We start from the raw sequence: 25,526 nt of genomic DNA, 5'->3' as shown, positions 1-25,526 counted from the left end.
CCTAAAAAAAAAAAAAAAAAAAAAAAACTGAAACGCAAAGCGATTTCTTCCCGATCTTTTAATCACAGTCCAAATTAGAATCGCCTTCTCAATATAGTCAAGGCTCGAGACATTTCAGAGCCCACAACCTTCCTTCGTTTCCTTTCTTCTCCTCCGACCCCTTGCTTTCCTTTTAGGGTTTACGCGCTCAATTTCAACTCAGAACCAGATCGTCTTCTGAATTCGATTAGTTTAGATAGTCAGCCATGGATTGGGGCAACGTTACTACAGAGGATCTGATCGACGCGCTTCGAGAGGTTGATTGGTCATCGCCTCCTCGACCTATCTCCGAGTTCTTCTCTAGATTCACGGTCCCCCGATCTTCCGCCAAGTGGAACAGCCGCCTCAAATGCAATCTCTATTAGTATGATTACTCTTTCCTTCAATTTATTCGAGTTACTGTATCTTTTTCTATTCTTAGGCACAATTTTTTTTTTTTTTTTCTGAGCCATGATTGTTCGAGTGAGGAAGATTTAACACACTGCGTAGTGCTTCTAATTGTAACGCCCTCCATATCGGTTTAGTTCGGTTTCATGAATCGAGTCCATAAGGAGCTATACGCTTTGGAAGCGAAATGGAATTTGATTACGCGGCTGCTTGAGTTAGTTAATTTGCTAGTTAATCAAACATGCCGAAATCTATATCTGCATTGCTCATTTTATTTCATTCAGTTTTCCTAGGAAATCCTGTCGTGAGTAATGCGTGACCAAAATAGTCGATCATGGCCTGTTTTAATTTACTTGTTAGACAAACATGCTGAAACCTATATTATGTTATTTCATTTTGTTGCTATGCAGTGCCTCGTTCACCCTACTAATTTGGAATCTTATTTTCTTGCATTTGCAGTTACCGAACAAACTACTTCATTATGATTGTTTTCATTCTTGGTGAGTGTGTAAACTGTCATATTTCTGCATTATATGCATACATTTCTTCTTATTGTTTAAAAATATGTACAGTTTTTCCTTAACTGTGGATTGTTGATTACAGCCCTAGGTTTTCTACGGAGGCCTCTTGCTATTGTTGCTGCTTTTCTCACGGCACTCAGCATCGCCTTTCTGAATGACAGGTGAGCTGATGGCTTGATATACACACTGCAGAGGACAATTAATATCATTAGCCTTTCTTGTGATGGGACTGTCGTTTATTATTTGGCCTCAAGTTTCTTCACACGGGATTGCATATATTTATTCTTTGGTGTTGTTTTCATCAAAATACCTTTCTTTGCTTTCACTTTTTATCCAGAGAATCGGGATTTATACGTACAATTTTTTTGCCAACGTATTATGATACTCTTTGTACCAGTTGATCAAGGAGTCATGTGTTAAAATGTAGATAATGTTGTGACGTGCATGGATTCTTTATTTTAATTCCATGTGAAGTTTGTTGTGACTGCCATATTTTTCTTCAAACATAATTTTTTTTAACCACAGTTTTGCAGGCACATTTAGTGAAAAAGTAACCAGAACTGTTAGACAATTCTCTCCACATTTGGCTGCAAAGATGAGACCTCCTCTCACGTAGGTATCTTCATGAATTTCCATGAATGCAATAAGCCATGACTTCTGATTTCATATTTCTTACATATCTTTCAGGCCTGTTATCCGTGGACGCCCGTCAGCTAAAAGAGCAATATACATATGTGGACGTCCTCGATGGGTTTTTTCCTTGATGTTCTCTTCTGGTAAAAAAATAAAAAATAAAAAGAATTACTTCTTATCTTTTATTGGTATGCTTCCATATAATTATAGAGGACCCAGTTCACCTTTGTTTAAGTACAGATATTATCTTGGAGTGCATCTTTCTGATCAGAAATTTTATGTTTTTTGAATTTGAATTTTAACATTATATATCCTATATGCTTTAAGTTTTCTGATTTATTTTCCCCATCTGATGTAGTGAGTTTCTTACTCTGGTTCATTTCTTGCGGTTTGTTGACTGTACTTTGGTCGCTTGCCTTTGGACTTCTCGGTATGTTACCTGCTTATAAAGATTTTTTTTTTTCTTCTTCTTTTTTTGCTTTTCTAAGCCTTGTACTTCATGGTTGATTTTCTCACCCCCTCCACCCCAACAATTATTTCAGCCACTTTGCTTCATGCAAGCTTCAGAACACCTAACTTGAAAGCACGTCTAAACACTTTCCGTGAGGAATTCCGTGCTGTCTGGCGCAATTATAGTGAACTGTAGTCATATAGACTTCGTAGAATGTGAGTATATTCTGCCTTCATTTTTATACTTGCTGTTTTGAAGTTTGTTGCTTCAAATGCATCTCCAAAGATGTATGCTATTAATTTTTATTTTTGTTAATTTCTACAAGGAATCGTTCTCTTTTGATTTCTTATATTTAGGGGTCGTTGTAGGAATTAGGAAGTCTATGATGCATTTGGTTTGTGATCTTAAATTTGAAAATAAGGGATTAAATTAAAAAGAACAAAAAAAAAAGTTTTTCTAAAATAAATGATGAAATTGAATTTCAATTTAAAAAGTTTCTCAAAGTACGTTCAGAAATATATTTGTAAACAACAAAAATAATTGTAGTCACGACTAAATATTTAGCTTTTTCTAAAATATTATTAATTCATTTATTAACATATTGATATTATAAATTTTGTAAGGTTACTATGATAATTTATATTATGTTATGCAATACTTGTTTTAATATTAACAAAAATGAAATGAGTTTTAAGCATGGAATAGTATATTTATAAAACAACTTATAATTTGTATATAATTCTCCATTTTCAAATTTTGAATGTGGAGAATTTTCACCATTTGAATCACAAAATTAAAAAAAAATAGTTGTATTAAGACAAATATTCCAAACAAAGATTGAGTGAACTGGAACAAGTAATAGATTCTGCATTGCATATTACACATTTGCTCAGAGCTTTAGGTCCAAGAACTGTCGATTTATTGGGTGTGATATTCATTGTTATTCTCCTATTATCTGTAGCCACTGTAGAGTTCTTGTAATCTCCTCTCCTCAGTAGGGTGTATATCACATCTTTTTATTGATGGAAGTTCGTTAACCTTTTAAAAGAAAAGGTATCATGTAGTATTTGTGTTAACTTTATGGCTTCTTTTTGGAAATTAATTATGTTTGAACTTAGAACTAGAACTTCACTGATGTTATGATTCTTGTTATATTCTCCCTTATACGAGATCACATCTAGTTATTGGAAAATTAATGTTGCCACATTAAAGAATGTAATGAATGGCGGTATTTGCTAATAATTGATAGGTAAAAGATAGTTGTGACAGTCCAAAATTTTAAGGCACTGCAATGATAGCGTGAGTTTGTATTTGTGTTACCTCAATTAGTTATTAGAGTATTATATTTAATTGATTAAATCTAAACTTCATACTGAAGTTCGGATCATTTTTCTTACAAAGATTCCCCCCTCTCTTAGTTGGGGAATTGGAAGCTGTTAAGGCTTCTTCTAATGAAAAACTATTTTTCACTGCAAGTTGAATCATATGTAGTAGACAAATGACTGGTAAAATTCTCTTGATTGCTATGCTTGCATGTGAATTTGGTGATTTGCAGTCAGAAAAAGGTTCTAATTAAGACTTTACGGTGAGGCCATTCAATCTCAGATGTCTTTCGTCCATCTGGCATTCTTATGCCAGATGCAATGCCGAAAACAATATATTCTGCCATTATGTTTCGTATAAAGTAATAACATGAGCATAGTTCATCATTCAAGTATCATAGAAACAGATCAGTAATAAATTATGCTGTTCCTTCAGTCCTTTGTCGTCTGCTTCTACTTTCCTTGAAAATTTTGTTTTGGATTATATTGCTTTCGCTGATTGAATAAATCTGATGTAAGCTTGCTACTACTAAGATTGGTAGTAACTACAATAATCTGTATATCTGTACAGGCGTCCTCTGTTAATTATGGTGTTCATACTGTAAATCTGTGCTTCACCCGACTGCTTTGCTGCTTTCTCCGAAGAACAATTTGCTAAGATGGAAAGTCTCCAAGTGACGACTGCCAGAATTTGCCAGATCTTGCAACTGTATGTAAATTGTGGCTCATGTTTCTGGAGATGTAATTGTTTCATTCGTCATCTGTATTGTGAAGACTGATGATAGATACAATGGAAGGTTTTCAGTGAAGCAGACTGATTAGTCTTTTATTAGAACGCTCCTCATTTCAATGGCCCATAATAGTTATGAACTCTATTACTTCTTATTTCTTCAAGAGCGAGTTCGTGAGCAGATTGTGGTTGAATAACATCTGTGCCCTTTAAGTGCTTCCCGTTTCAGTTTGTTTGGAACTCAGTTCTTGTAATTCCACCTCTCGGGGGGTTTTTAGCTACCAAAACCCAAAACTATTGCCGAGAATTTATTTCCACTAAATCTTTTTTTTTTTTTTTTTCATTAGTCTATGATGATTTTTAGTAGAGAAAATCCTTTTGAAGTTTTTGCTAGATGCCCAAAATCTAGAAATGGTTTCAAATGAGGACAACCACAGTCTACTTTCATTTGAGTTGCTTTAATGACCTTTTTACTTTTTTTTCTTTTCTTCCCTTTTACTTTTTTGTTTATGCAGCCGCCAAGTATCAATTACCTTTGCCTGGTTGATTAGAGGTTGCTTACAAGAAACCAATGCCGTAAAATATTTATATAAATATATTCTTAAACTTTTGGATAAGTTTCAATTATGTTCTTAAATTAAAAAAAATGATTTTGTAAAAGTATCCTTTTTAATCTTTCAAATAAAGGGTCGTGATGATCCCAAAAATGTTCAATTTTTGTATTTTCTGAAAAAATGAGCTGATATTTTGGAAGAATTATATTTGGAAAGAATATTTAAATAAATAATATTTTGTCCTAAGTTTCAAATTCCGTTGTAGTCTAGTTGGTTAGGATACTCGGCTCTCACCCGAGAGACCCGGGTTCAAGTCCCGGCAACGGAAACTTTTTTCATTCTTTTATTTTTTGAATTTAAATTTCTCTGAAAGTTATTTCATTAAATTATGCTCAGATGAAACGTAGAAAAGAATAGAAAATTATTGTTTTGTGCGGAAAATTTAAATTTGAGATGCCATAATGTTCGAAGGGCAGGGCATATAGTCTCTTATTTTTGTGATGACCTTCCGATTCCACGAGAAATCACAAGCTTGTGTCTAAGATTGGTACTCTCCTTGCCCAATTGGCGGTTAAGAGTTTATGGGTGTCTCATGTTTCCTGTTCAAAACACATGTAATGTAACTCAATTCTTTTCAACTCCCTGTACACATAAATTCTTCACTGTTTCTCATGTTTCCTGACTTCTTGTATGCAACACTGCTGCTGCCGTTAGTTACCCGATGTCACACAGTTCAGGCTTGGCGAAGACTAAGATCTTCACCAACTAACATTCATGCTTGAAAAACCAAAACCAAAACCAAATTGACCTACATCATGACCAATCCTTCCACCTATTCCAAGGACAATTCAATTTCCGAACATTTCAAGATGAAGGAAATCCTTAAGAATTGATAGAGTGGTTATCGGACTCAATTCAATTTCAAAACATTTCAAGATAGCCCGGGATGTGGTTATCGGATTGATAGAGTCGATTCAAGAACTCTAAGGATGTGAAGTACATGGAAATCCTTAAGAATAACAGACAGAAGTTTGCTCCCAAACTGTTTTAAATAGATGAAGGAACTATCCCTTTAACCGGATGATTTACTTTTTATATAGTTCTCAAAATCGTAGGCAAACCTTCCCTACGTAACATCAATCAAAATACGAACCTAAATGATGCTGTAATAAAAGAGTTCATACTCTACTCCGAAAAAGTGGGGCTGATTAAATTTATTTCTCAACAAAATTCTTCAAGTTCTTCAGCCACATGGAGTACTCTCGGCTGTCTTTGTTGACCATGTACTCGTGCAAGAAATTTGTTGTGCTGGGTTTGATCCCACGAATCTCAAGATATTTGTGGAAAGCTTTCTGCAAATTCTCGTCCAAATCTCTGCAAATAAATAAAAGGGAAATCTTTATTTAGTGAACAAATTTGCTTAAGAAAATGAAAAGAACAAAGCACAAAGCCCAAGTAGACTAACTGGAACTCAGGTCCTTCGTATGCAAGCTGGTCTTCAGAACCATCAGCTTTCTTGATTGACAAATGATCTATGGATATTTCGTCAGGGAAAGCGGTAACACCAAATTCAAGACATTCTCCACTTTCCTTGGAAATACTCACGACCAGTGGAATGCTGGATTCTTCACGAGTCTGCTCATCGTTATCCCCCCCTTCATCATTATCCTCATCTTCACCTTCAGCTGCAACATTAGGCATATCAACTTCAACTTTGATAATCTCATCCTCGTACTTTCTGGTGAGTGATATGGTTCTTTCTCCAGGATTGTCTTGGATTTCGAAAGGAAACTCATCAGGGATTTTGTCTACCTGCAATACGTGAGCATCCAACATTACAAACTTCCAATGACAATATTCAAAGAGAACCTGCTCTGTAAAAATGTCCTCTCCATTGTGTAGCTCATTGGATTCCCATAGCTCACTAAGTGGAAATATTCATCGGATCTTAACTAAAAAACTAAAATTACCAATTCAATAGGTCATTGATGGCTTGCAATTCAAAGGGAGTTTGAACATTGGTTCATGGGCACAATCAATTCTCCAGTAACATTTTCAATTTGAAAACAAACAACGAGTAATAACAGGAAAATGGCTATAGCCAAAGAAAATCTAATGATTTCAACTATCAAACTGCCTTTCCACAAAACAGAAAAATAACAACAAAACGAAACACCATTAAAGGAAAAGCCATGAGCATGAAGAACCTTGATTACGAAAAAATCCGTTCAAATATGCATGAAGAAAGCACAGTTTCACGAAAAAAAAACAATAATTTCACAGTTTATAAGTACAATTCCTTCTACTTATGCAGAAAGCACACAGTGCCTTGGCGAGGAACTAGGAAATATGTAAAAGCATTAAAGCACCAGCTATAAATTCTAGAAGGTTTTAATGGAATGGATTAAAGCAGATATTACAACCCTCTACGAGATATCTTAAATTCTAAACAACACGAACTCAAATGTTTCTTGCAAGAGAGCTCAAATATTAAAAGCTAAGGCTTTATTAAATAACCCTTCCGTTTCATTTGAGGTTTCCGTTCTTAAAAATTACGTTCGCTTTCTTGTTAATTTGTTAGGTGTATCTTTCACCTTTCTTAGCAAAACACATAAAAAAAGAAACAATTTTATATAGATTTCGAAAATTGGCTCAAGGAAGAAAAAAAAAAATTCAAAAAACAGAAAAACAAAAATCAAATGGGACTGAATGAATTCTTATCAATTTCAAAATTTAGCTCAAGGAAAAAAATCCTAAATCGAAAATTTTGATAGTTTAAGTTCTAAAACCCACTCACAAGTTCAATTTATATAAGCATACAAAGATATCCGATCTCAAGCACAAAGGAAAATAGCAGAACAGAAAAATCAAATCCGGTACTTAAGCAACAGCCAGAGAACTTACGCTGTTCGGATCATCTTCCGCAGCACACTGAATCTCAGACTCAAGAACGTTAAGAAGACTAACGTCGGCTTTGTTCCTAGCAGATGCGGCCGAATAAGATCGAAGAAACGGGTGAAAGAAACTGCGGTTAAGATCTTGGCTGAGATTGCGCTTCCCAACAGTGATGGCCGCAGAGATGGCATGGTGGAAGCTTCTCGTAGTAGCAATAGAACGGACGGCGAGGGGCAACACCAACGAGGACGCTCTGCGGAATATCGAATTCAACGCCATTTTTTCCTTTTCGCCTGTCGAGGTAGACGAAGAAGTCTTTGCAAAGGCTGTAGGGTTTTGCGAGCTTCAAAGGGTTTTACCTTCGTATATAAATATTCGTTTTTTTTTTCCCCTTCTTGATGGGCCGGGCTGAAATGACCTCGTAATGGTACCCACTTGGGCCCAATTAAAAACGGGCTCTAACCCACAATCATATGGCCCAATTACATGGCTTCCCTTTATATCATCGCAAAGGTTATTTAATTATTTGTTTGTTTTTAATTTTTAAATTTTAACTATTATTTAAATATTTTAAATATTTTTAACCAGTTTTAGTTGGAGTACTATGGATTTTGGTCTCTCTTTATTTGTTGGGGTTCTTTGAATTTGACATCTAACTACTCCACCAGTCACAAAATCAAACAATAACTAATTAGAACTAAACAAGCTTAATCGCCAACCATTATTTTAATCAATAATATTCACACATTTCCAACTACAGAATTCCAAGTGCAGCTGCCATTTGGCTTTCCCAACACTTGAAAACACACAAAATTAAACCCAGAAATTACAGCTCAAACGAATTTAACGGTTTTTTTTTTTCTTTTGTCGGATCAGGCGGCGACTCGACGAGGGGCCAGCGGGCGGAGCGGCGACTGAACTCCGGTAGCAACGAGAATCTGGGTGGCAGTGGAAGAGGCGGATTTCGAAGGTGAGGTGGCCGTATATGAACCCTCTGATTGGAAAAGGAATCGGCCGGAATCGCCGCTCGGAAGTCTGATATACGACGCCGACGGCGAATCGCTAAGCCAAGATCGGATCGGCGGGACTTGTTTGTCGTTCTTGTAATGAACAATCGCTCTGTAAACGAAGGGAATTAGGCCTTCCATTTCTGTGAGAGAGAGAGAGAGAGATTGCGGGAGAGACCTTAAGAAAATGGGAAAGAGGATTGGTTTTAAAAAATGGGGGTGATGACGTGGCGTAATAGGGTTGGAGGCCAGGTGTTCACGCTAAGCCACGTAAGACTTGGAGAAGAAACCAGCCCAATTTGGCCCAATTTGTATGGACCCAAACTTGGCCCAATTTGTGAAACTCTCGGCCCGTAAATTTGGGCTTACAAATTTTATTATCAATAAATTAGCATTATTTTTATCTTATTATTATTATTATTATTATTATGGTTACCATTACAATTCATTTTATAATGTTCGCATGTTTACAAATATAATGGCCATCGTTGACTTTTGCCATATTTGAATGTTTAATTGACTACTCAAAAGGCAAAGCACCAATTCACAATGCATTTAATTAATCCTACAAAAAAAAAAAAAACATTATATCTAATTAATAATTAACGAGTTGACCTTATAATAATAATAAAATATATATACCCATTGTTATGCATTACTTTGATTATTTCAAGGAGAAATGATTGAAAAAGATCCAAAACTATAGTAATATTTTAAACGTGTAATAAAAGAGAAAAGTTTTAGTGTAACAACCAAAATCCACTGTTAATAGATATAAACATTTTTTTATAAGAGTGTAAAAATCCTTCATAGTAGATGTGTGTTAAAACAATGAAGTTGACGGCGATACGTAATGGACCAAAGCGGATTGCTAATGGTAAGTTCGAGCTGTTTAAATGGTATTAGAGCTAGTCACCGAGTTATGTGCTAGTAAGGATACTAGCCATAATCTTACTTTTGTTTAAGAGTAGAACGAAACAATTTTTTAATAATGATGTGGAAATCTCTTCCTACTAAACACGTTTTAAAATTGCAAAACTGACAGTGACACATAACGATGTTAATGGTAGACTTAGAGATATGATATTATCGAGTTTACGATTTTAAAACGCGTCTAGTAAGAAAAAATGTCAACTCATGGACCTCACGTGTCTTAAAGTTCACTCCAAACCAATCCCGTAGAATCGAACTTTTTGTTTCTCTATTTTTCACCCAATCTCTCATTGCGATCCTTTCAATTATGTCTCTTCTGCATGGTCCCTGCCGTACACTACATAAAGCAGAGGTATCCCTATCTTTGTAGGGCACCCTCTCCACCGGGCTCCGACCCCCCACCTTTCCTTCCTTCCCAAGCCTTTCCCTCCCCTCCTCCTGTCCCATTCATCACTGCCTTTCCTTTGCCTCCTTTGCATTAACAATTAACCTCGGTGGGTATTATCTGGTCTTTTAATCTTAATTTTAAAATATATTATTAAAACTTGATGGCATCACAGCCGTTGAATTGATCAAAGCCGGAAAATGATATTTCCGTAGAATAAATTCAATATAATATTAATTTAATCGATTCCTCTATAATTTAAAATACTTTTCTTGAAAAATATATATTAATTTGATTTCATTATGTATTTCAAAGTATTTAATATAATTATTGATGCGTTACATGAATTAGTTCAACGAAATGACGTGAAAATAGTTTGGTGGAGTCGGCAAGAAAAAGGCATGTGATATTATATTTTATAGTTTTTTAAGTAAATTTATTGAAAATATTATCTTATTTGTTTGTTGGATGGCTGTATTTATTTGCAATGATGCAAGCCAAAAAGAATTAATATAAATATCATACAAAACTATGACAATAATAATAATAATTATTACTTTTCATTTTTAAATTTAATTATAGCTCATATTACATTATTTTAAATCCATAATCTTGCATAGGATGACTCTAACATTCTAAAATATTGAAGATATTTTAAATTTAACAATTTTTTTTTTAATAAATTCCAAGTTTAATAATATTTTTTAAAATAAATTTGAAAGTTAATAAACAAAATTAAAATATCTCAAAATCTATTTCCAAAATTCATGTTTATTTTGATTGACCAATTTACCCTTACAAAAAGAAGCGGTAAAAACATGATGAGGCGGGCCAGACCGTCCATCCGGACTCCAGAAGTTGCAAAAAGTAAAAATTTATAAAAGATTAGAATCCGGATGGAAAGAGAGGCATAAGGTGACTGGTGACCGGTGGCGGAGGTTGGGGTATATAAATAGCAGGATCGCGCTTGAATTGGAAAAGGCCAGTTTGGCAATCGGCCGTTCCATGTTCCCATCCAAAGAAAGAAAGAGACAGGCTATGGAATCAACCGAGTTTGAACACTCCTATTGTCTGATTCTGAAGCTATTCTTTCATCAAACTGGTAACCCTCTCTACTGTTGATTTGTTTCCTACAAAACGGGAGCAGAATTCTTTTTTGTCTCATGCATTGATCTCAGCCAAAATGACAAACTCAGATTCTTTTGGCATCTAATAATCTGATCATATGTTTTTTCATCAATCCAGATCGCCACGAGTTGAGAATTCTGTTAACTGCAGTATTAGAGTGATTCTCTTGCCTTGCTGATTGGATCTGCTTCGTTTTCCTTTTGATTTCTGATGGAGATTGAATGCCAAATTGTGAATGAAACTGAGCCTTTGCTTCATTCTTGTAGGTTTTAGCTCTATTAGAGTTGCTAATCTTTGATAGTGCTAGAGTAGTGGAGGAAGGGGGCGGGGGGGTTTGTTCAGCGATGGGATTATGGCTATTAGCTTCAACTGGCCCACCAATTAAACGAAGAGCGGGTCTGAGAATAAAACAGGCGGGTCGAAGTTCATATAGCGGCAGCTAGGGAATCCTTTTTTCTGGTTTTTCTTTATTTCGTTTCTTTCGAATTTGTTCTGCATATTTGTGTGCGCTGGAAGAGTTAGCTCTTAAGCGAAGAATGGAAACTTCTCTCAAGCAGCTGTTGGAAAGCCTTTGCAACAATTCACAATGGATTTATGCTGTGTTTTGGAAGATTAAGTATCAAAATCCTTCGTAAGTTTCTCAATTTATTTTTTGTTGTTGCTCAATTCCATTAACTGTTTGTTTAATTTTGAACACATGGATTATCATCAGGATATTGACTTGGGAAGATGGGTATTGCAATTGTTCAAAATTGGAAAATCATATGGGAAGTATGACAGAGTGTAGGATGATTAACGAAAGGGAAGAACATGTTTCTTCATACTATGGAACAAATATTCATAATGGTGATTCTGGAGGTTGTTCAGTTGGAGCAGCAGTGGCTGATATGTTTTACCTTCAATATGCGCTGGGAGAGGGGTAAAATCCTATTTTATTGTCATTTTCTTGCAAGCCGTGCTTTCTTCCGCTTCTTCTAACAAAAATTGATAATGATATGCTTGAATTTGGCAAATATTTACTTCACTTACTACTTGCTAGTTCTAGTCTATGTTCGGAATTTTCGTTGCTTAATCTTAAAATGAAGGTTTTGAGGACTTGATGCAGATTTCATTATTGCCATGGCTATCATCTCATGCTACCATGGACTTTAGTTTGCAGTTGTGGGTCCATTACGATCAGTCCTTGCAACCTTCATATTTCTTAGAATTATTTTAGTGAGTTAATAGTGCTTAAGATGTACTGTTTTTTCAAATATCTTAGTCTACATGCCTAATATTTATATTATTCAAACCTTACATCAGGACGGTGGGCAGCGTGGCAAGTTCTGGAAATCATAATTGGGTTGTCCTTGAAAATCTTTTTACCAGCGATTTACTCTCGGCTTCTATTTATGAGGTGTGTGTGGATTTCACTTTGGTTGCCATATGAGAAGGAAACATGTTTTAGTTCTCCAAAAGTTGGGCATAACATAATTTAATGTGTTTATGCTGCAGGGTCCTACTGAATGGCTACTTCAATATGCATCTGGTATCAAGGTACTGTAATTTTGATGCCACCTCATGTTGTTACCCATGATTGCATTTGACAATTCCTAATTTTACAACACATTATTGAGAGTTACTAATACAACTGTTCTAGCTTGCAATAACCGTGTTTGAACATTCGATTAGTTCTCTATTTGCGTATAGGACATGTTATTGCTTTCAACTAAAAGATCCAATATTCATTTGCAGACTATTCTATTGGTGCCTGTTCTTCCTTTTGGAGTGTTGCAGCTTGGCTCGTTGCAAATGGTGTGTATTTTCTAAACTTTGGTGTGTGTGTCAAAAGTTCCGTTTTATTAAATATTTAGCCTATTGATTGTTAAAACTCTTCGGTTATAAAACTTTGAGAAACAACGACTTGATTCCTTCCTGCTCAATTGAATTGCTCTACAACTTTTCATCTCATGCTCGCCTTTCCTGTCCTATTAAATCTCAGCTTACCGAAAATCTGTCGATGGTTGGTTATATCAAAGACAGAGTCAGTGCCATTAACTCTGTTGATGGAAATGCTACAAGTGTTGCTTCAGACAAGGGTGTTTGGCCTCTCTGTGCATCAGTTGTACCTAGTCCCTTTGGGAGCTTGGATGATCCAACAAACGTTACCAGTTGTATGTTTCAGGCTGAAAATCATGGGGCTATTGATGACGTGAAGCCACTTGTGTCAACTTTTAATCAGTTTGTAACCAATCAAGATGTACTGACTGTATCTAGAAGAACTAGACCCGAAACTCTTCACAGTGAAAAAGGACATAAAGGTGAATTAGAAGGGACTACTATGGAAGAACCATTTGCTTCACTTTATCAATCTATTAGAGATAGTGAAGTAGAATTTTCTGATTTATTTTGTCTGGAACCACTGCTAGCTCCTTGCAGTCAATTGAGAAACAATGAGACTGGATTGTTTGAAGGGAACCCCCATAGTTATCACTCTTGTTCTGTGGACAATGTAGTTGGACAACAATTTGGACATAATCTCGTGAGCAAGAAAGAATATGGCTCTGCAGATAATTTCTTTAGCTTTCCTGATGACTGTGAACTACTGGAAGCACTGGGATCAGCATTGCCTGCACATAAACATACTAATGAGCTTGCACATGATTCATCTAGCTCAATCAAAAACACAACCTCAAGTTTGATGTGCAGCAGTGATTTCAAGGAAGGTGATCTTGAGCATCTCCTGGAAGCTATGATAACTGCAGATGATACTTTTTCGAATAACACAATCAATGCCAGAATTTCCTCCCCTGTGGTAGGAAGATCGGGTCTTTCTGCAAAAACATGTTGTCAGTCTGAATCAAGCGCAGAAGTGGTGGATGATCCAGCCCTTTGGATCTTTCCTGAATCTAAGGTGACTGAAACAGGCAGGAAAAATTTGACTAGTTTGTCGACATCAAACTCTCTAGTTGTTAGTGCACGGGAAGAAAATAATTGTGACATTACTAAACATAAGAATGGGATGAAAAGTTCCAATTTTCGCCGACGGATCAAAGTTACTTCTAAAGCAAGACAAAGGCCAAGGGATAGACAACTGATCCAGGATCGTATAAAAGAGTTGCGACAAATCATTCCAAATGGTGCTAAGGTGGGTGCCTTAAGAACTGCTGCAGTGTGTCAATTTATGATTTCTTTACTTTTTTTCCTTAGTAATTTTGCCTTTTTGTCTAATGGTAAACAGTGTAGCATTGTCGGCCTCTTAGAGAAAACCGTAATGCATATGTTGTACTTACAACAGGCAACCGACCAAGCTGAGAAGCTGAAGCAGCTAGCTCAAGAGGTATAAGAAAAGGGTTGTGCTCTACATCAAAATAATGCCTTTTAGGCTTAGAATTTTGTATATTACCCGTGCGCTAACATGCATTCAAATGGCTTCACAGGGTTCTAATTCTGAGTATTCCACTGTTCTGGAAAATGAGGATTCTCAACCGAATGGGGCTAGTTGGGCTTGGGCGTTTGATATTGGGAGTGATCTCCAAGTTTGCCCCATTGTTGTAGAGGATCTAGAATACAAGGGACACATGCTTATAAAGGTTTTTGTTTAATTCCTTTCAAATGTCTTTTCTTGAAAGCTACTAATTGTCTTTTAATACCATGTATCGATATCAACATCCTGTAGATACTATGCGACGACATGGGACTGTTCTTAGAGATCTCTCGAATACTCCGAGATTTAGAGTTAACAATATTGAAGGGTGTGATCGAACGCCATTCAAACAACTCTTGGGCTCATTTCATCGTCGAGGTGCATGGTTTATACATCTATTCAAATGCAAAAGTAAAGTTTTCGAATCGGACTGAAACTTTGTCTACTTTTTTTACAGGCTCCTAGGGGCTTTCATAGAATGGATGTTTTCTGGCCTCTACTGCATCTTATCCAGCGTAAAAGAAATCCCGTCTCAGGTAGAATCTGAGCCTCATCCTCCATTTTAAGCAGTTATGATGAAGTTGGTCGAGAGTGAAACATTTGTTGTTCATTAAGTAATGTTTTCCTTGTTGTATAGTATGCAACTGAGATTCGTATATACTATAATATCACATATATGAGATTTTCATCTTATTGTATGCAAAATGGTTGAGAAATATAGGTCTGAAGGCTTTATTATAAGTTTATCATGACATTTTCTTAATCTTCTGAGTAAGGATCGAGTTTAGTTTTCATTTAGTCCACAAATAAATTTTATAGGATTGTATGTTTCTACCCGTGAGTTTTCACTATTAATGTTCACTTCTAGTAGTTGGTGCTAACTTTTCGTTAACCAATTGTAGATTTTTTTAAAAAATAGTTGTAATAGTGATAAAAATTAGGAACAATTAAATAATTGAATTATAATTAATTAAAAAAATCAACATAAATAACCAAAAATTGAGCATTCAATAACACAACGAACATATTAAAGAGGAGTGAAGTTGGGTTGGACGAGAATGACATGAAAAGCTTAAAAGGAACTTGATACGATTAGACCAAACAGAAGGGTTCGAAGGATTTCAAGCGTCGGGGATGGGGAAAGCCGTCACAGTGTGGCCTCCATCAATACAGAAAACTTGTCCAGTAATATAAGACGCAGCTGGAAGACACAGAAAGGCAACCATTGAAGAAACTTCATGCGGCTCCCCAGCACGTTTAAGAGGTGTTACTGACAGCATGTGGTTCATTACTTCTACATGGATCGGATCATCCTGAAGAAAATGCGACAAAAATTCAGCAATAAGTTTGTAGAATCCAACCAGGATGAATTTGAATTGAAATTCTTACAGTGGGAGGTTTCACAAAGCGAGTTCTGATGATCCATGGAGCCACTGCGTTTGTACGGATGTTGTCTTTGGCCCATTCGCATGCTAAGTTCCTCGTGATTTGGTTTATGGCAGCTTCATCAACAAATCCATTATAAGAAATAGTCCAAGCCCACTATTATAAGGAAGCTTTGTTATAAAGAAAAGAGAGGTTTCCAAACTATTATAAAGAAAGAAGAGATTTATACACCTTTATAAGAAAGAGAAGTTTCTATACCCTTATAAGAAAGCTTCATTCTCCCTCTCCAACCAATATGGTATCTCACAATCCACCTCATTGGGTCCAGTGTCCTCACTGACATACCATTTTGTAACAGCCCAAACCCACAACTAGCTGATATTGTCTTATTTAGACTTTTTTTTACGATCATATCTTCTAACAGTGGACTTCAGTTGTTATAAATTATATCAGAGCTAGACACCGGGCGGTGTGCTAACGAGAACGCTAGACCTCAAGGGTGGTGGATTGTGAGATTTCACCTCGATTGTAGAGAAGAACGAAACATTTCTTATAAGGGTGTAGAAGCCTCACCCAAGAACGCCTTTCTAAAACATTGAGATAAAGTACAGAAGTAAAAACTCAAAGATGACAATATTTGCTGCGGTGGACGTTTCGGAGGTAGAAAAGGTAGAAAATTGTGAGATACCTTTGGAAGCAGCGTAGGGAGTAGAGTATGGAAGGGACATCAAGCCTGCAACAGAGGACATGAAAACGATGCTTCCATTACCAGAAGCTTTCATCAAAGGATGAGCGAGTTGGCTAAAATGAAACGACGCCTCAAAATTGGTACTCATAACACTCGAAAGCTCTTCCTCTGTAACTTCTAAGGAGCTTTTGTACGCAGATGTCCCAGCATTATTCACCTGAAACACCTCAAAAACAGAGCCTCATACTAAAACACTTACACATCCATTATGAACACGGCATTTTTCTCATTTTTGTTACCAAAATGTTGAGACTGCCATTGAACAGAGACGACACGGTTTCCATCAGCCGCTTCCTCTGTTCTCTGCTATGCACATCGCACACAGACCCACTTACATTGAGGCCCATTTCTTCCCATTCTTTCAGGCATTTGTCCAAATCTCCCTGGCTTCGCGAGCATGTGTGGACAATGGCCCCAAATGCTGCAAGTTCTTCCACCGTGGCTCGCCTGAAATAAATGGGTTAGAACGGAGACACCAAAAGGGAAAGGAGGAGCTTGAAATTATGAGTACCCAATGCCGTGGGTTCCGCCGGTGACAAGAGCGGTCATCCCCTGAAGGGACCATCTTTGATCTCTGCTGGTGTTCGCCATGGATTTGATTAAGACATGGAGTTAGGGTTAGACCCATTTTAATACTCACTCACTGCCCTTTAGGCGACCACGTGATTCATGCTTTGGGCGCCAAATGGACTTTAAGTTTTGAATATAACCATTCTTTAGAAATGGTTCTAAACTATTCAGAATCCTCTGAAAACCATATATTGGATTTTAGTGGTGAATTATCAATCAAAAAAGAAGAAAAAACACCATATTTGAATTTTAATGCATTTCATAAATTTACAGTTTTCTTTGTTTGAAGAAGAAAATTGAAAGCCATTAATGTTAGGAGAGTTATATTCAATTTTAACTGTTATTGTAAGAATATATAAACTCTACTCCTTCCCTTTGTTTTCACCACTCTTTAACTTTTCTCTCCTATCTTAATCTTGAAGGGTTGGATCTGTCTACTCGGGATCCATTTTTTGTGTTATTATTTCTGCAAGTTCAAAGACTCCAACATTCACACATTACTTGAGCAATACAAAGGGTAATATTTCTATCTCCTCTCCTTAAATTCATCTTACAACTCAATTATCTCCAAAAATAAAATCATAAAAAAACCCATAAATAATTTGATGAATGTCTTTTGATATACATGATTCCTCATTTTGCCTCAATTGTTTGGCAGGAGTTTGATTCATTAATGGGATATCAAATCCTTTTGATTTGTGTTCTTGCTTTCATCCCAACCATTTTGGGTCGGGACACAATCATTTTGGGTCATGACACAACAATGGGTACAATTGTGATTGATGGAACCAAAACGATAGCAGAAACAGATGAAAATTTCGTTTGCTTAACTTTAGACATTTGGCCTCACGATGAGTGTCGTTGGTCCAAACTTTGTGTTTGGGATGGTCATGCATCGATGCTCAATTTGGTGAGAATATACATGAAATCAAAAGAAAACGAAAATGCGGAACTAATAGTATTTTATTAATTAATTCTCTCTTCTTTTTGCTCCAGGATTTAACTCTTCCTATCCTTAACAAAGCAGTTCAAGGTTTCACTCACATTTACTCTTTTTGTAGCATATTGTTTCTTCGTAAAAATCTACCCTAATTTGCTCTCTATCATTAGCTTTCAAGTCGGTAAGGATTAGAGTGGGAGGTACTTTGCAAGACAAATTGATCTATAACGTCGGGACTGGCTTCAAGGGAACCTGTCACCCATTTCAAGCAACCGTAGGTTCGCTATTTGACTTCTCAGCGGGATGTTTGTATATGGAAAGGTGGGATGATTTGAACAACTTTTTCAATAATACCGGGTATGTTCTCTTTAATTTATTAATTTTTCTTGCTTTCTTTTCCTCTTTTGAATACTGAAATTTCTTTGGTCTTCTTTTAATCCAACAGGGCGATTGTGACGTTTGGCTTAAATGCTCTCTTGGGTAAACACAATACAAAAGGAATTCAATGGGAAGGAAAATGGAATTATAGCAATGCTGAGGCTCTTATTCAATACACCGTAGAGAAGAATTATAGAATAAATTCATGGGAGTTTGGTAAGCTAACTAATACTAGAAGTCAATTGTTCTCGGTTGGTTTAATAACCATAATTCATGCATACTGAGGCATATGTCACTACACAGGCAATGAATTGGCTGGACGTCTTAGTATTGGTGCAAGTATTACTGCAGCACAATATGCAGAAGACCTTCTCAAGCTTCGAGAAATCATAGATCGTTTGTACAATAACTCCCAACAAAAACCTTTGATTGTAGCACCAGGTGCATTCTTTGATGAGGCATGGTATGATGAATTTGTTAGAAAAACTGGACCAAAAGTTGTCGATGTTCTCACTCATCATATATACAACATGGGTGCAGGTTTGACTACTGTTCTAGCTACCATTCTCGTTATCTGTATCCAAATTGTAGTACGAGTACTAAGAACCTGTTTTTGGTGTGTAGGTAATGACCCCAAATTGATTTACAGATTCGTTAATTCTACGTATCTTTCTCAAGTATCAAATACATTTGAACAACTCGAAAATGTAATTCAAAAGAACGCCCCTTGGGCTGCGGCTTGGGTGGGAGAAGCGGGTGGAGCCTATCAGGGTGGAAGTCCTCATCTTTCCGATACATTTATCAATAGTTTTTGGTAAACAACTTTGGTTCACCTTTTTTTTTTTTTCTTATTAGAATTTCCCCCATTTGAACAGGAAAGAAAAAAGAATTCTCGGGTATTTAAAGAATGACTTGAATGTACTAGGTATTTGGATCAGCTTGGGATGGCTTCTTTGTACAATACGAAAGTATATTGTAGGCAGACTTTGATCGGTGGATTCTATGGCGTCCTTAAATCCTCAACTTTACTTCCTACACCAGATTACTATGGGTAATCAAATATCTCTTCTTCTTCTATCCTTTGATAATCATATTTATACAAACTCTCACTTTCTTTTGTATTTTCTATTAGTGCACTTCTCTTTCACCGGCTTATGGGGCCGGGAGTTCTCAAAATTAACAATAAGGTGTCTTCTGACCTTCGTAGCTATGCTCATTGCTCAAGAGGAAGAGTAAGAAGTCATTTTTAGAGTTCAATAAAATAAACATTTATTTGATACCATTAACTGATTCTAATTTATCATTTATCATTTTCTTGTAGTCTGGTGTGACCTTGCTTCTCATCAATTTGAGCAATACAACTAACTTTTTAATCACCGTTCAAAATGACATGAACATGAGTTTGCGTAAAAGCAATACTCGAACAAATGGTTCTCATTCAAAGTATAGACAAAAGAGAACCGCTTCAAGAGAAGAATATCATTTAACTCCAAAAGATGGTCTACTTCGAAGCTCCACAGTACTTTTAAATGGAAATCCATTGGAAACTACAAAAGAGGGAGACATACCAAATCTTGTACCTGTCTACCGTCAGAGCAACTCTTACATACATATTGCTAGTTGGTCCATTGCTTTCGTTGTCATTCCTGACTTTGTAACACCAGCCTGCAAGTGATTTCATTGTAACATCTTGTAAGCTTTTAAACAGTCGATGCAACTATGAAATTATGAAATGGTAGAATTGGAATGCAATAAATTTTTATGCTTTCTTTTCCTGTGTTGCTTATTGTTACAATAATTTGAAAGATGATTCGAGCATTTAGTTATCTGGAGAATTGAAAATAAAAATTTTGAGGGGAAGTTCGAAATTGAAAGTCCAAAAAATATAATATCTACTAGCAGTGGACTTGGGTGGTTACAAATGGTATCAGAGCTAAACACCGAGCGGTGTGCTAGATAGAAAGGACACTGAGCCTCAAAGAAGGTGGACACCGAGCAGTGTACTGGCGAGAACAATCGACCCTGAAGGGAGGTAGATTGTGAGATCTCACATCGATTGGAGAAGGGAACGAAGCATTTTCATAAGTGCAAGAAACCTCTCCTAACGCGTTTTAAAAACTTGGAGCGAGTCAAGTCAAAGTCAAGCAAGTCAAGCAATAATTGCAAGTGCAAGTCGTCCTTAGCTTTCATGAAATTTATGACATATTGCCATCAACATATAAAGAAAAAGATTCGATTTAGAATAAATTGTTATTTGTCAAACACTATTTTTAGTCTCCCCCCATTTCATACTCCACACCATATAGATTCTCAGCTTCAACTAACTTGATGAATCTCAGGGTTTTGAAGAACTTTAGCTTAATACAAGCACTTTCCATCCATGGGTTCTCCCAATTTCATAACCTTTTTCCTTTGCCATTATTTTCTGTTTCTTCACTATTCTCAAGCTGTTCTTCATCCTCCCTTTGACAACAACACTGATCAGGAAGCTCTGCTTTCGTTCAAATCTTCAGTCATTGACCCACATGGTGTGTTGGATTCTTGGCATCCAAACAGTTCCTTCTGCAAATGGCTTGGTGTTCTCTGCAACCTGAAAAGGTGTCGAGTCATTAGTCTCCGACTTGAACATCGCTCACTAGCTGGACCGATTTCTCCTCACCTCACCAACCTTTCGTTTCTTCGCCGTCTTGAGCTGCAGGGGAATAACTTCTCCGGGAGAATTCCACTGGAGATTCATCACCTCTTTCGGTTGCGAGTTTTGAACTTGAGTTCCAACAGCCTTCATGGAACCATTCCACCATCTTTGAGCCATTGTTCGATGATTCGTGTCGTTGATGTTTTCGGGAATGAGCTTCATGGTAGAATTCCATCAGAGCTAGGTAGCTTATCAGCACTTTACGATTTGAATCTCGGCCAAAATAAATTCTCAGGAACCATCCCTTCTTCATTTGGTAATCTATCTTCTCTCAACAAGTTGAATGTAGTTACAAATAATTTAGAGGGTCCAATCCCACATGAACTAGGTCGTCTCAATCGACTCTGGTATTTACATCTAGGAGATAACAAAATCTCTGGCAGTTTTCCAGCCCAACTGATGAACATTTCTTCCTTGAATATGTTTTCTTTACCAAAGAATCAGTTTTCTGGTGAACTTCCATCTAATTTGTTCATAGAACTAAGTAATCTTTCCATTGCGTTCTTTGGAGGAAACATGTTTGATGGCCAAATCCCTGAATCACTTTCTAATGCCTCCAAACTCGAAAGATTTGACCTATCAGTGAACCAAATTTCAGGAGAAATTCCTTCATTTTGGAAGCTAGAAAGGATTCGGGAACTGAATCTTGAAATGAACTACCTAACAAGCAATGGAAAGGAAGGCCTCAACTTTATTACTTCACTTACCAATTCAACTCACCTGAAAATGTTGTCAGTGGCCACAAATTTACTCACGGGACAGCTTCCTCGGTCCATTGGAAACTTGTCAAATCATTGTTCTAAGCTTCTTATGGCAGAAAACCAGTTTAGTGGAAGCATCCCTAGTGAAATAGGAAACTTGGGTGGCCTCATTTCTGTATCTTTACCTTCAAATTCCTTCACAGGTAACATTCCTTCTTCATTATCAAACCTCAAGAACTTGCAGGTGCTATCATTAGAATCAAATATTCTGTCAGGCTCCATCCCTGAAACGTTTGGTAATCTAAGTGAGCTCTCTCTGTTTTTAGTCAATGATAACAAATTAAGTGGAAAAATTCCTCTCAGTTTAACAAACTGTGAGCGTCTACTCGTATTTGATCTATCACAAAATGGGTTGAGCGGGAACTTACCAAAGGAGATCTTTAGCTTCCCAAATCTTTTAGAATTCAATGTTTCAGTCAACAACTTGACAGGTTCTTTGCCTTCTGAAATTGACAAGCTATTGATGGTTCAATTATTCGATGTCGCCACAAATCAACTCTCCGGAGCCATTCCAGACACCATAGGAAACTTCTTGAATCTTGAGTACTTGATCATGTCTGGCAATTCTTTCGAAGGACCAATTCCCAGTTCATTGGCCAATTTGGAAGTGGTCACTCTCGTAGACATTTCATCAAACAGGTTGTCTGCAACAATCCCTTCTCTTGATGGCCTCCAATACCTCCAATACTTGAACCTCTCTTCCAATCAACTACAAGGAGAAGTACCTAAAAGTGGCATATTTCTCAACATATCAGCCGTATTTCTATCCGACAACCCCGAGCTTTGCGGCGGCATTGTTGAACTTGGACTACCAAAATGCTCTGTTGGCTCAACTGGCAAAAGAAAAATTGGGAAATTAATTGCAGGAGTTGTTGTAGGAGGAATTGGTGCATGCCTCGCAATTGCTACGGCTTTCTTGTTCTGGACAAGAAGGAAACCAGTGGCGAAAATGGACACAGATTTGAGTTTATTGGAAGGGGTTCATAGGGCATATTCATACTACGAATTGAAACATGCGACGGGGGATTTCGCCCATGAAAATCTAATCGGAAAGGGGAGCTTCGGATCCGTTTACAAAGGCGTAACGAGAGACGGAAACTCAATCGCCATTAAAGTAATCGATTTAGACCATCGAGGTGGAATGAAAGGTTTTGTTAACGAATGTGAAGTCCTGAGAAACATAAGGCATCGGAACCTGGTGAAGATCCTGAGTGCTTGTTCCAGTTTGGATTTCAAAGCATTGGTTCTGGAATTTATGCCGAATGGAAACTTGGAAACCTGGCTTCACGGAAGAGGAGATGGGCGATCAGAGCGATGGCTGCCTCTGAAACAGAGAATAAACATAGCGCTAGACGTAGCGGCTGCAATGGAGTATCTTCACGATGGATTCGAAACTCCTGTAGTTCATTGCGATCTGAAGCCGAGCAATGTTCTTCTGGATGTAGACATGACCGCCCATGTTGCTGATTTTGGGCTGGCAAGATTTCTTCAAGATCAAGGCGATTCTACGAGCCATAGTCAGAGCATTAGCAGTGGGCTAAAAGGTTCCATCGGCTACATTCCACCGGGTATGTCATGTAAATAGACCCTAGTAGATATTTTATTATTCCTTGAAAGGGTTTAACCCTACTTCAATCGATGCCTCGCACCATTAGGTGATTAACTATTGTGTTGGCTAAGAAGTTGACCTCCAAAGCTATTGTGTTGGCTAAGAAGTTGACCTCCAAAGAAGAGGATTATGAAATCCCACATTGGTTGGAGAGTGAAACTAAACATTCTGAGTGTATGTAAATTTTTCCAAGATAAACACGTTTTAAATACCATGAGGCTGACGACGATAATAACGGGCCAAAGCAGACAATATCTACTAGCGATGAGTTTAGATTGTTATAGTTCAACTCCACCGCTAATAGATATTAACCAAAGTACTTTGGCCTGTCACTTATAGCCATCAATTGGATTTTAAAATCTGTCTGTTAGAGAGAGGTTCCACACTCTTAGGGTTGTTCACTCCCCTCTCTCTCTCTCAGATGCATTTTAATAACTGCAAGGCTGACAACGATAAGTAATGGGGCTAAAGCAAACAATATCTGTTAGCATCATACTTGGACGATTATAAATGGTATTAAAACCAAACACCAGTAGGTGTGCCAACAAAGACGCTAGCCCCAAGGGGTGGATTGTGAGGTCCTATATCAATTGGAGAGGGGAATGAACTACTCCTTATAAAGGTATAGAAACCTCTCTCTTACATACACGTTTTAAAAACCGTAAAGCTAACAACGATATATTTGTGGACTTGGGCTGTTACATTTTTTTTCTTTCTTCGGGGACTTCCATTACACCTCCATTTTTGATGCAGAGTACGGGTATGGCGTTGGAATATCGACAAAGGGAGACGTTTATAGCTATGGAATTCTTCTTTTGGAAATGCTAACCCAAAGAAGCCCAACAGATCAGACATTCCATGAAGAAGCAAACCTATCAAGATGGGTAGAAGCTGCTATTCCAAACTCGGTGATCGATATTCTGGATGAAAGATTGAAAGAACTTTGTTTTCACATGAACACAATGGATCATCTCATTAATATTTTAAATCTGGGTTTGAAATGCACAAATGAGTACCCAAATGAAAGACCCGAAATGAAAGAGGTGTACACAACAATCAAAAGGGTTCAATCCTCGCTATTCAGCTAAGCGTTCTTCGCTATCTCAAGATACTCAATTGGCGTGAGTTTATAAATAAGAAATACTTCTCTATTAATATAAGACTTTTCGAAGATCTTTCGTCAAATTTGATTTGTGGAATCCCTTCTAAACTAAACTTCGATTAAAATAATAATATTTTATAATTTCTCTTTATTATTATTATTATTATTATTATTATCATTTTAAATTATTTTGGAAGTTAATGTAGCGTTTACACTTCTATAGATTTGTATTTATTACTCTGTAAAAAAATCAGCAATTAAACTTATAATTTAAATAAAATAATTTTTGTGCAATAATATATTCTTTTAATAATGACAAAAGCTTCTTCTTACAAAAGGAAAAAACCGTTGACTCAAAAGTCCACTTAAGGGACAAATTAAAGTCAAGTTTGGAAATATGACTTTGGAGTGCTCCATTTTCGTTTATTGTTAAATTGTTTTTTAATTATAAAATTGTAATTTAATTTATTTTAAAATTAAATTTTTTCTTATCTAAAATGGTTAAATAATAAAAAAAAAGACCGAAATTATACTAATACATTTAAAATAGTAATAATCATATTTAGTAAGAAAATAAATTTATAATAGAAATAAAATGGTCTGCACCCATTGAATTGTTTTGACAAAAGAAAGTCAAACTTAGCGGAATAAATTGAGCAACTTGGAATTAAATTATAAATTTGATTCGTTAAATCCCTTCTATATTAATTTTCTGCTAAAGTAAGATTCATTTTAATAAACCAATAATTAAATTATTTTAAGTATTATCAAATCAATCTTATAAAATCATAAAAATTAAATTAAATTTATAATGTAATTAATAATAATTAAGTAAACAACAATTGTGGTGACCGGGAGCTAATCACGGTCAGTTTTGGGGAAAAGCACGTGGGAGTTTTGGTGGCATGACTTGTATCCTAGGTTAAAAATTATGCTCCCAATGTCT

General features: G+C 36.5%; 6 protein-coding genes and 1 non-coding gene across 8 annotated transcripts; 5 read left to right on the top strand and 2 right to left on the bottom strand.

Moving 5' to 3' along the window:
* Nucleotides 1-33: 33 nt before the first annotated feature.
* LOC111470201 (PRA1 family protein A1-like) lies at nucleotides 34-4,400 on the top strand. Its single transcript, XM_023115735.1, has 8 exons — nucleotides 34-403; nucleotides 886-926; nucleotides 1,030-1,108; nucleotides 1,473-1,559; nucleotides 1,635-1,723; nucleotides 1,939-2,010; nucleotides 2,123-2,246; nucleotides 3,925-4,400. The coding sequence occupies exons 1-7, from the start codon at nucleotides 246-248 to the stop codon at nucleotides 2,224-2,226; spliced, it is 630 nt and encodes a 209-aa protein (XP_022971503.1). The 5' UTR covers nucleotides 34-245; the 3' UTR covers nucleotides 2,227-2,246; nucleotides 3,925-4,400.
* Nucleotides 4,401-4,892: 492 nt separating this feature from the next.
* TRNAE-CUC lies at nucleotides 4,893-4,965 on the top strand. The gene has a single exon. It is a non-coding gene; the product is annotated as a tRNA-Glu (tRNA).
* Nucleotides 4,966-5,654: 689 nt separating this feature from the next.
* Nucleotides 5,655-7,886, bottom strand: LOC111470198 (uncharacterized protein At2g39795, mitochondrial-like). Its single transcript, XM_023115732.1, has 3 exons — nucleotides 7,542-7,886; nucleotides 6,103-6,449; nucleotides 5,655-6,011 (listed from the first exon to the last, which is right to left on the bottom strand). The coding sequence occupies exons 1-3, from the start codon at nucleotides 7,809-7,811 to the stop codon at nucleotides 5,852-5,854; spliced, it is 777 nt and encodes a 258-aa protein (XP_022971500.1). The 5' UTR covers nucleotides 7,812-7,886; the 3' UTR covers nucleotides 5,655-5,851.
* A 2,938-nt stretch (nucleotides 7,887-10,824) lies between these two features.
* LOC111470269 (transcription factor bHLH155-like) lies at nucleotides 10,825-17,612 on the top strand. Of its 2 annotated transcripts, XM_023115826.1 has the most exons (12): nucleotides 10,825-10,959; nucleotides 11,103-11,616; nucleotides 11,698-11,904; nucleotides 12,288-12,381; nucleotides 12,480-12,521; nucleotides 12,720-12,779; nucleotides 12,967-14,112; nucleotides 14,206-14,304; nucleotides 14,405-14,557; nucleotides 14,644-14,769; nucleotides 14,849-14,927; nucleotides 17,518-17,612. In XM_023115826.1, exons 2-12 carry the CDS (start codon nucleotides 11,522-11,524, stop codon nucleotides 17,598-17,600), a joined length of 2,184 nt encoding a protein of 727 aa, XP_022971594.1. In that variant the 5' UTR covers nucleotides 10,825-10,959; nucleotides 11,103-11,521; the 3' UTR covers nucleotides 17,601-17,612. The 2 variants fall into 2 exon arrangements, with proteins under 2 accessions (XP_022971594.1, XP_022971595.1); XM_023115827.1 differs by lacking the exon at nucleotides 17,518-17,612 and having other exon boundaries at nucleotides 14,849-15,137.
* Nucleotides 15,451-17,165, bottom strand: LOC111470275 (tropinone reductase homolog). Its single transcript, XM_023115832.1, has 5 exons — nucleotides 17,037-17,165; nucleotides 16,765-16,972; nucleotides 16,466-16,682; nucleotides 15,781-15,893; nucleotides 15,451-15,704 (listed from the first exon to the last, which is right to left on the bottom strand). Exons 1-5 carry the CDS (start codon nucleotides 17,114-17,116, stop codon nucleotides 15,513-15,515), a joined length of 810 nt encoding a protein of 269 aa, XP_022971600.1. The 5' UTR covers nucleotides 17,117-17,165; the 3' UTR covers nucleotides 15,451-15,512.
* Nucleotides 17,613-17,757: 145 nt separating the features above from the next.
* LOC111470271 (heparanase-like protein 1) lies at nucleotides 17,758-20,090 on the top strand. Its single transcript, XM_023115829.1, has 9 exons — nucleotides 17,758-18,005; nucleotides 18,092-18,128; nucleotides 18,206-18,392; nucleotides 18,481-18,629; nucleotides 18,717-18,953; nucleotides 19,038-19,227; nucleotides 19,339-19,464; nucleotides 19,546-19,645; nucleotides 19,735-20,090. The coding sequence occupies exons 1-9, from the start codon at nucleotides 17,769-17,771 to the stop codon at nucleotides 20,086-20,088; spliced, it is 1,617 nt and encodes a 538-aa protein (XP_022971597.1). The 5' UTR covers nucleotides 17,758-17,768; the 3' UTR covers nucleotides 20,089-20,090.
* Nucleotides 20,091-20,713: 623 nt separating this feature from the next.
* LOC111470057 (LRR receptor-like serine/threonine-protein kinase EFR) lies at nucleotides 20,714-24,596 on the top strand. Its single transcript, XM_023115532.1, has 2 exons — nucleotides 20,714-23,437; nucleotides 24,232-24,596. The coding sequence occupies exons 1-2, from the start codon at nucleotides 20,794-20,796 to the stop codon at nucleotides 24,564-24,566; spliced, it is 2,979 nt and encodes a 992-aa protein (XP_022971300.1). The 5' UTR covers nucleotides 20,714-20,793; the 3' UTR covers nucleotides 24,567-24,596.
* Nucleotides 24,597-25,526: the final 930 nt, after the last annotated feature.

This window comes from Cucurbita maxima, unplaced genomic scaffold, assembly GCF_002738345.1.
Source record: "Cucurbita maxima cultivar Rimu unplaced genomic scaffold, Cmax_1.0 Cma_Scf00043, whole genome shotgun sequence".
NCBI lineage: Eukaryota > Viridiplantae > Streptophyta > Magnoliopsida > Cucurbitales > Cucurbitaceae > Cucurbita > Cucurbita maxima.
This window is presented reverse-complemented; position numbering and strand designations above follow the sequence as displayed.

Bases quoted from the DNA above. Each gene is read 5' to 3' on its own strand.
- LOC111470201 (XM_023115735.1), top strand. From the start codon at position 246: ATGGATTGGGGCAACGTTACTACAGAGGATCTGATCGACGCGCTTCGA. The intron at 927-1,029 runs GTGAGTGTGTAA...TGTTGATTACAG, and splicing joins TATGATTGTTTTCATTCTTG to CCCTAGGTTTTCTACGGAGG. The intron at 2,011-2,122 runs GTATGTTACCTG...CAATTATTTCAG, and splicing joins GCTTGCCTTTGGACTTCTCG to CCACTTTGCTTCATGCAAGC.
- LOC111470198 (XM_023115732.1), bottom strand. From the start codon at position 7,811: ATGGCGTTGAATTCGATATTCCGCAGAGCGTCCTCGTTGGTGTTGCCC. The intron at 6,450-7,541 runs GTAAGTTCTCTG...CACGTATTGCAG, and splicing joins CGGAAGATGATCCGAACAGC to GTAGACAAAATCCCTGATGA. The intron at 6,012-6,102 runs GTTAGTCTACTT...ATTTATTTGCAG, and splicing joins TACGAAGGACCTGAGTTCCA to AGATTTGGACGAGAATTTGC.
- LOC111470269 (XM_023115826.1), top strand. From the start codon at position 11,522: ATGGAAACTTCTCTCAAGCAGCTGTTGGAAAGCCTTTGCAACAATTCA. The intron at 14,113-14,205 runs GTGGGTGCCTTA...AATGGTAAACAG, and splicing joins TCATTCCAAATGGTGCTAAG to TGTAGCATTGTCGGCCTCTT. The intron at 14,928-17,517 runs GTAGAATCTGAG...TTAATCTTGAAG, and splicing joins TAAAAGAAATCCCGTCTCAG to GGTTGGATCTGTCTACTCGG.
- LOC111470275 (XM_023115832.1), bottom strand. From the start codon at position 17,116: ATGGCGAACACCAGCAGAGATCAAAGATGGTCCCTTCAGGGGATGACC. The intron at 16,683-16,764 runs GTAACAAAAATG...GAGGTGTTTCAG, and splicing joins ATGGCAGTCTCAACATTTTG to GTGAATAATGCTGGGACATC. The intron at 15,705-15,780 runs GTAAGAATTTCA...CATTTTCTTCAG, and splicing joins GCTTTGTGAAACCTCCCACT to GATGATCCGATCCATGTAGA.
- LOC111470271 (XM_023115829.1), top strand. From the start codon at position 17,769: ATGGGATATCAAATCCTTTTGATTTGTGTTCTTGCTTTCATCCCAACC. The intron at 18,393-18,480 runs GTATGTTCTCTT...TTAATCCAACAG, and splicing joins AACTTTTTCAATAATACCGG to GGCGATTGTGACGTTTGGCT. The intron at 19,465-19,545 runs GTAATCAAATAT...ATTTTCTATTAG, and splicing joins CCTACACCAGATTACTATGG to TGCACTTCTCTTTCACCGGC.
- LOC111470057 (XM_023115532.1), top strand. From the start codon at position 20,794: ATGGGTTCTCCCAATTTCATAACCTTTTTCCTTTGCCATTATTTTCTG. The intron at 23,438-24,231 runs GTATGTCATGTA...TTTTTGATGCAG, and splicing joins CATCGGCTACATTCCACCGG to AGTACGGGTATGGCGTTGGA.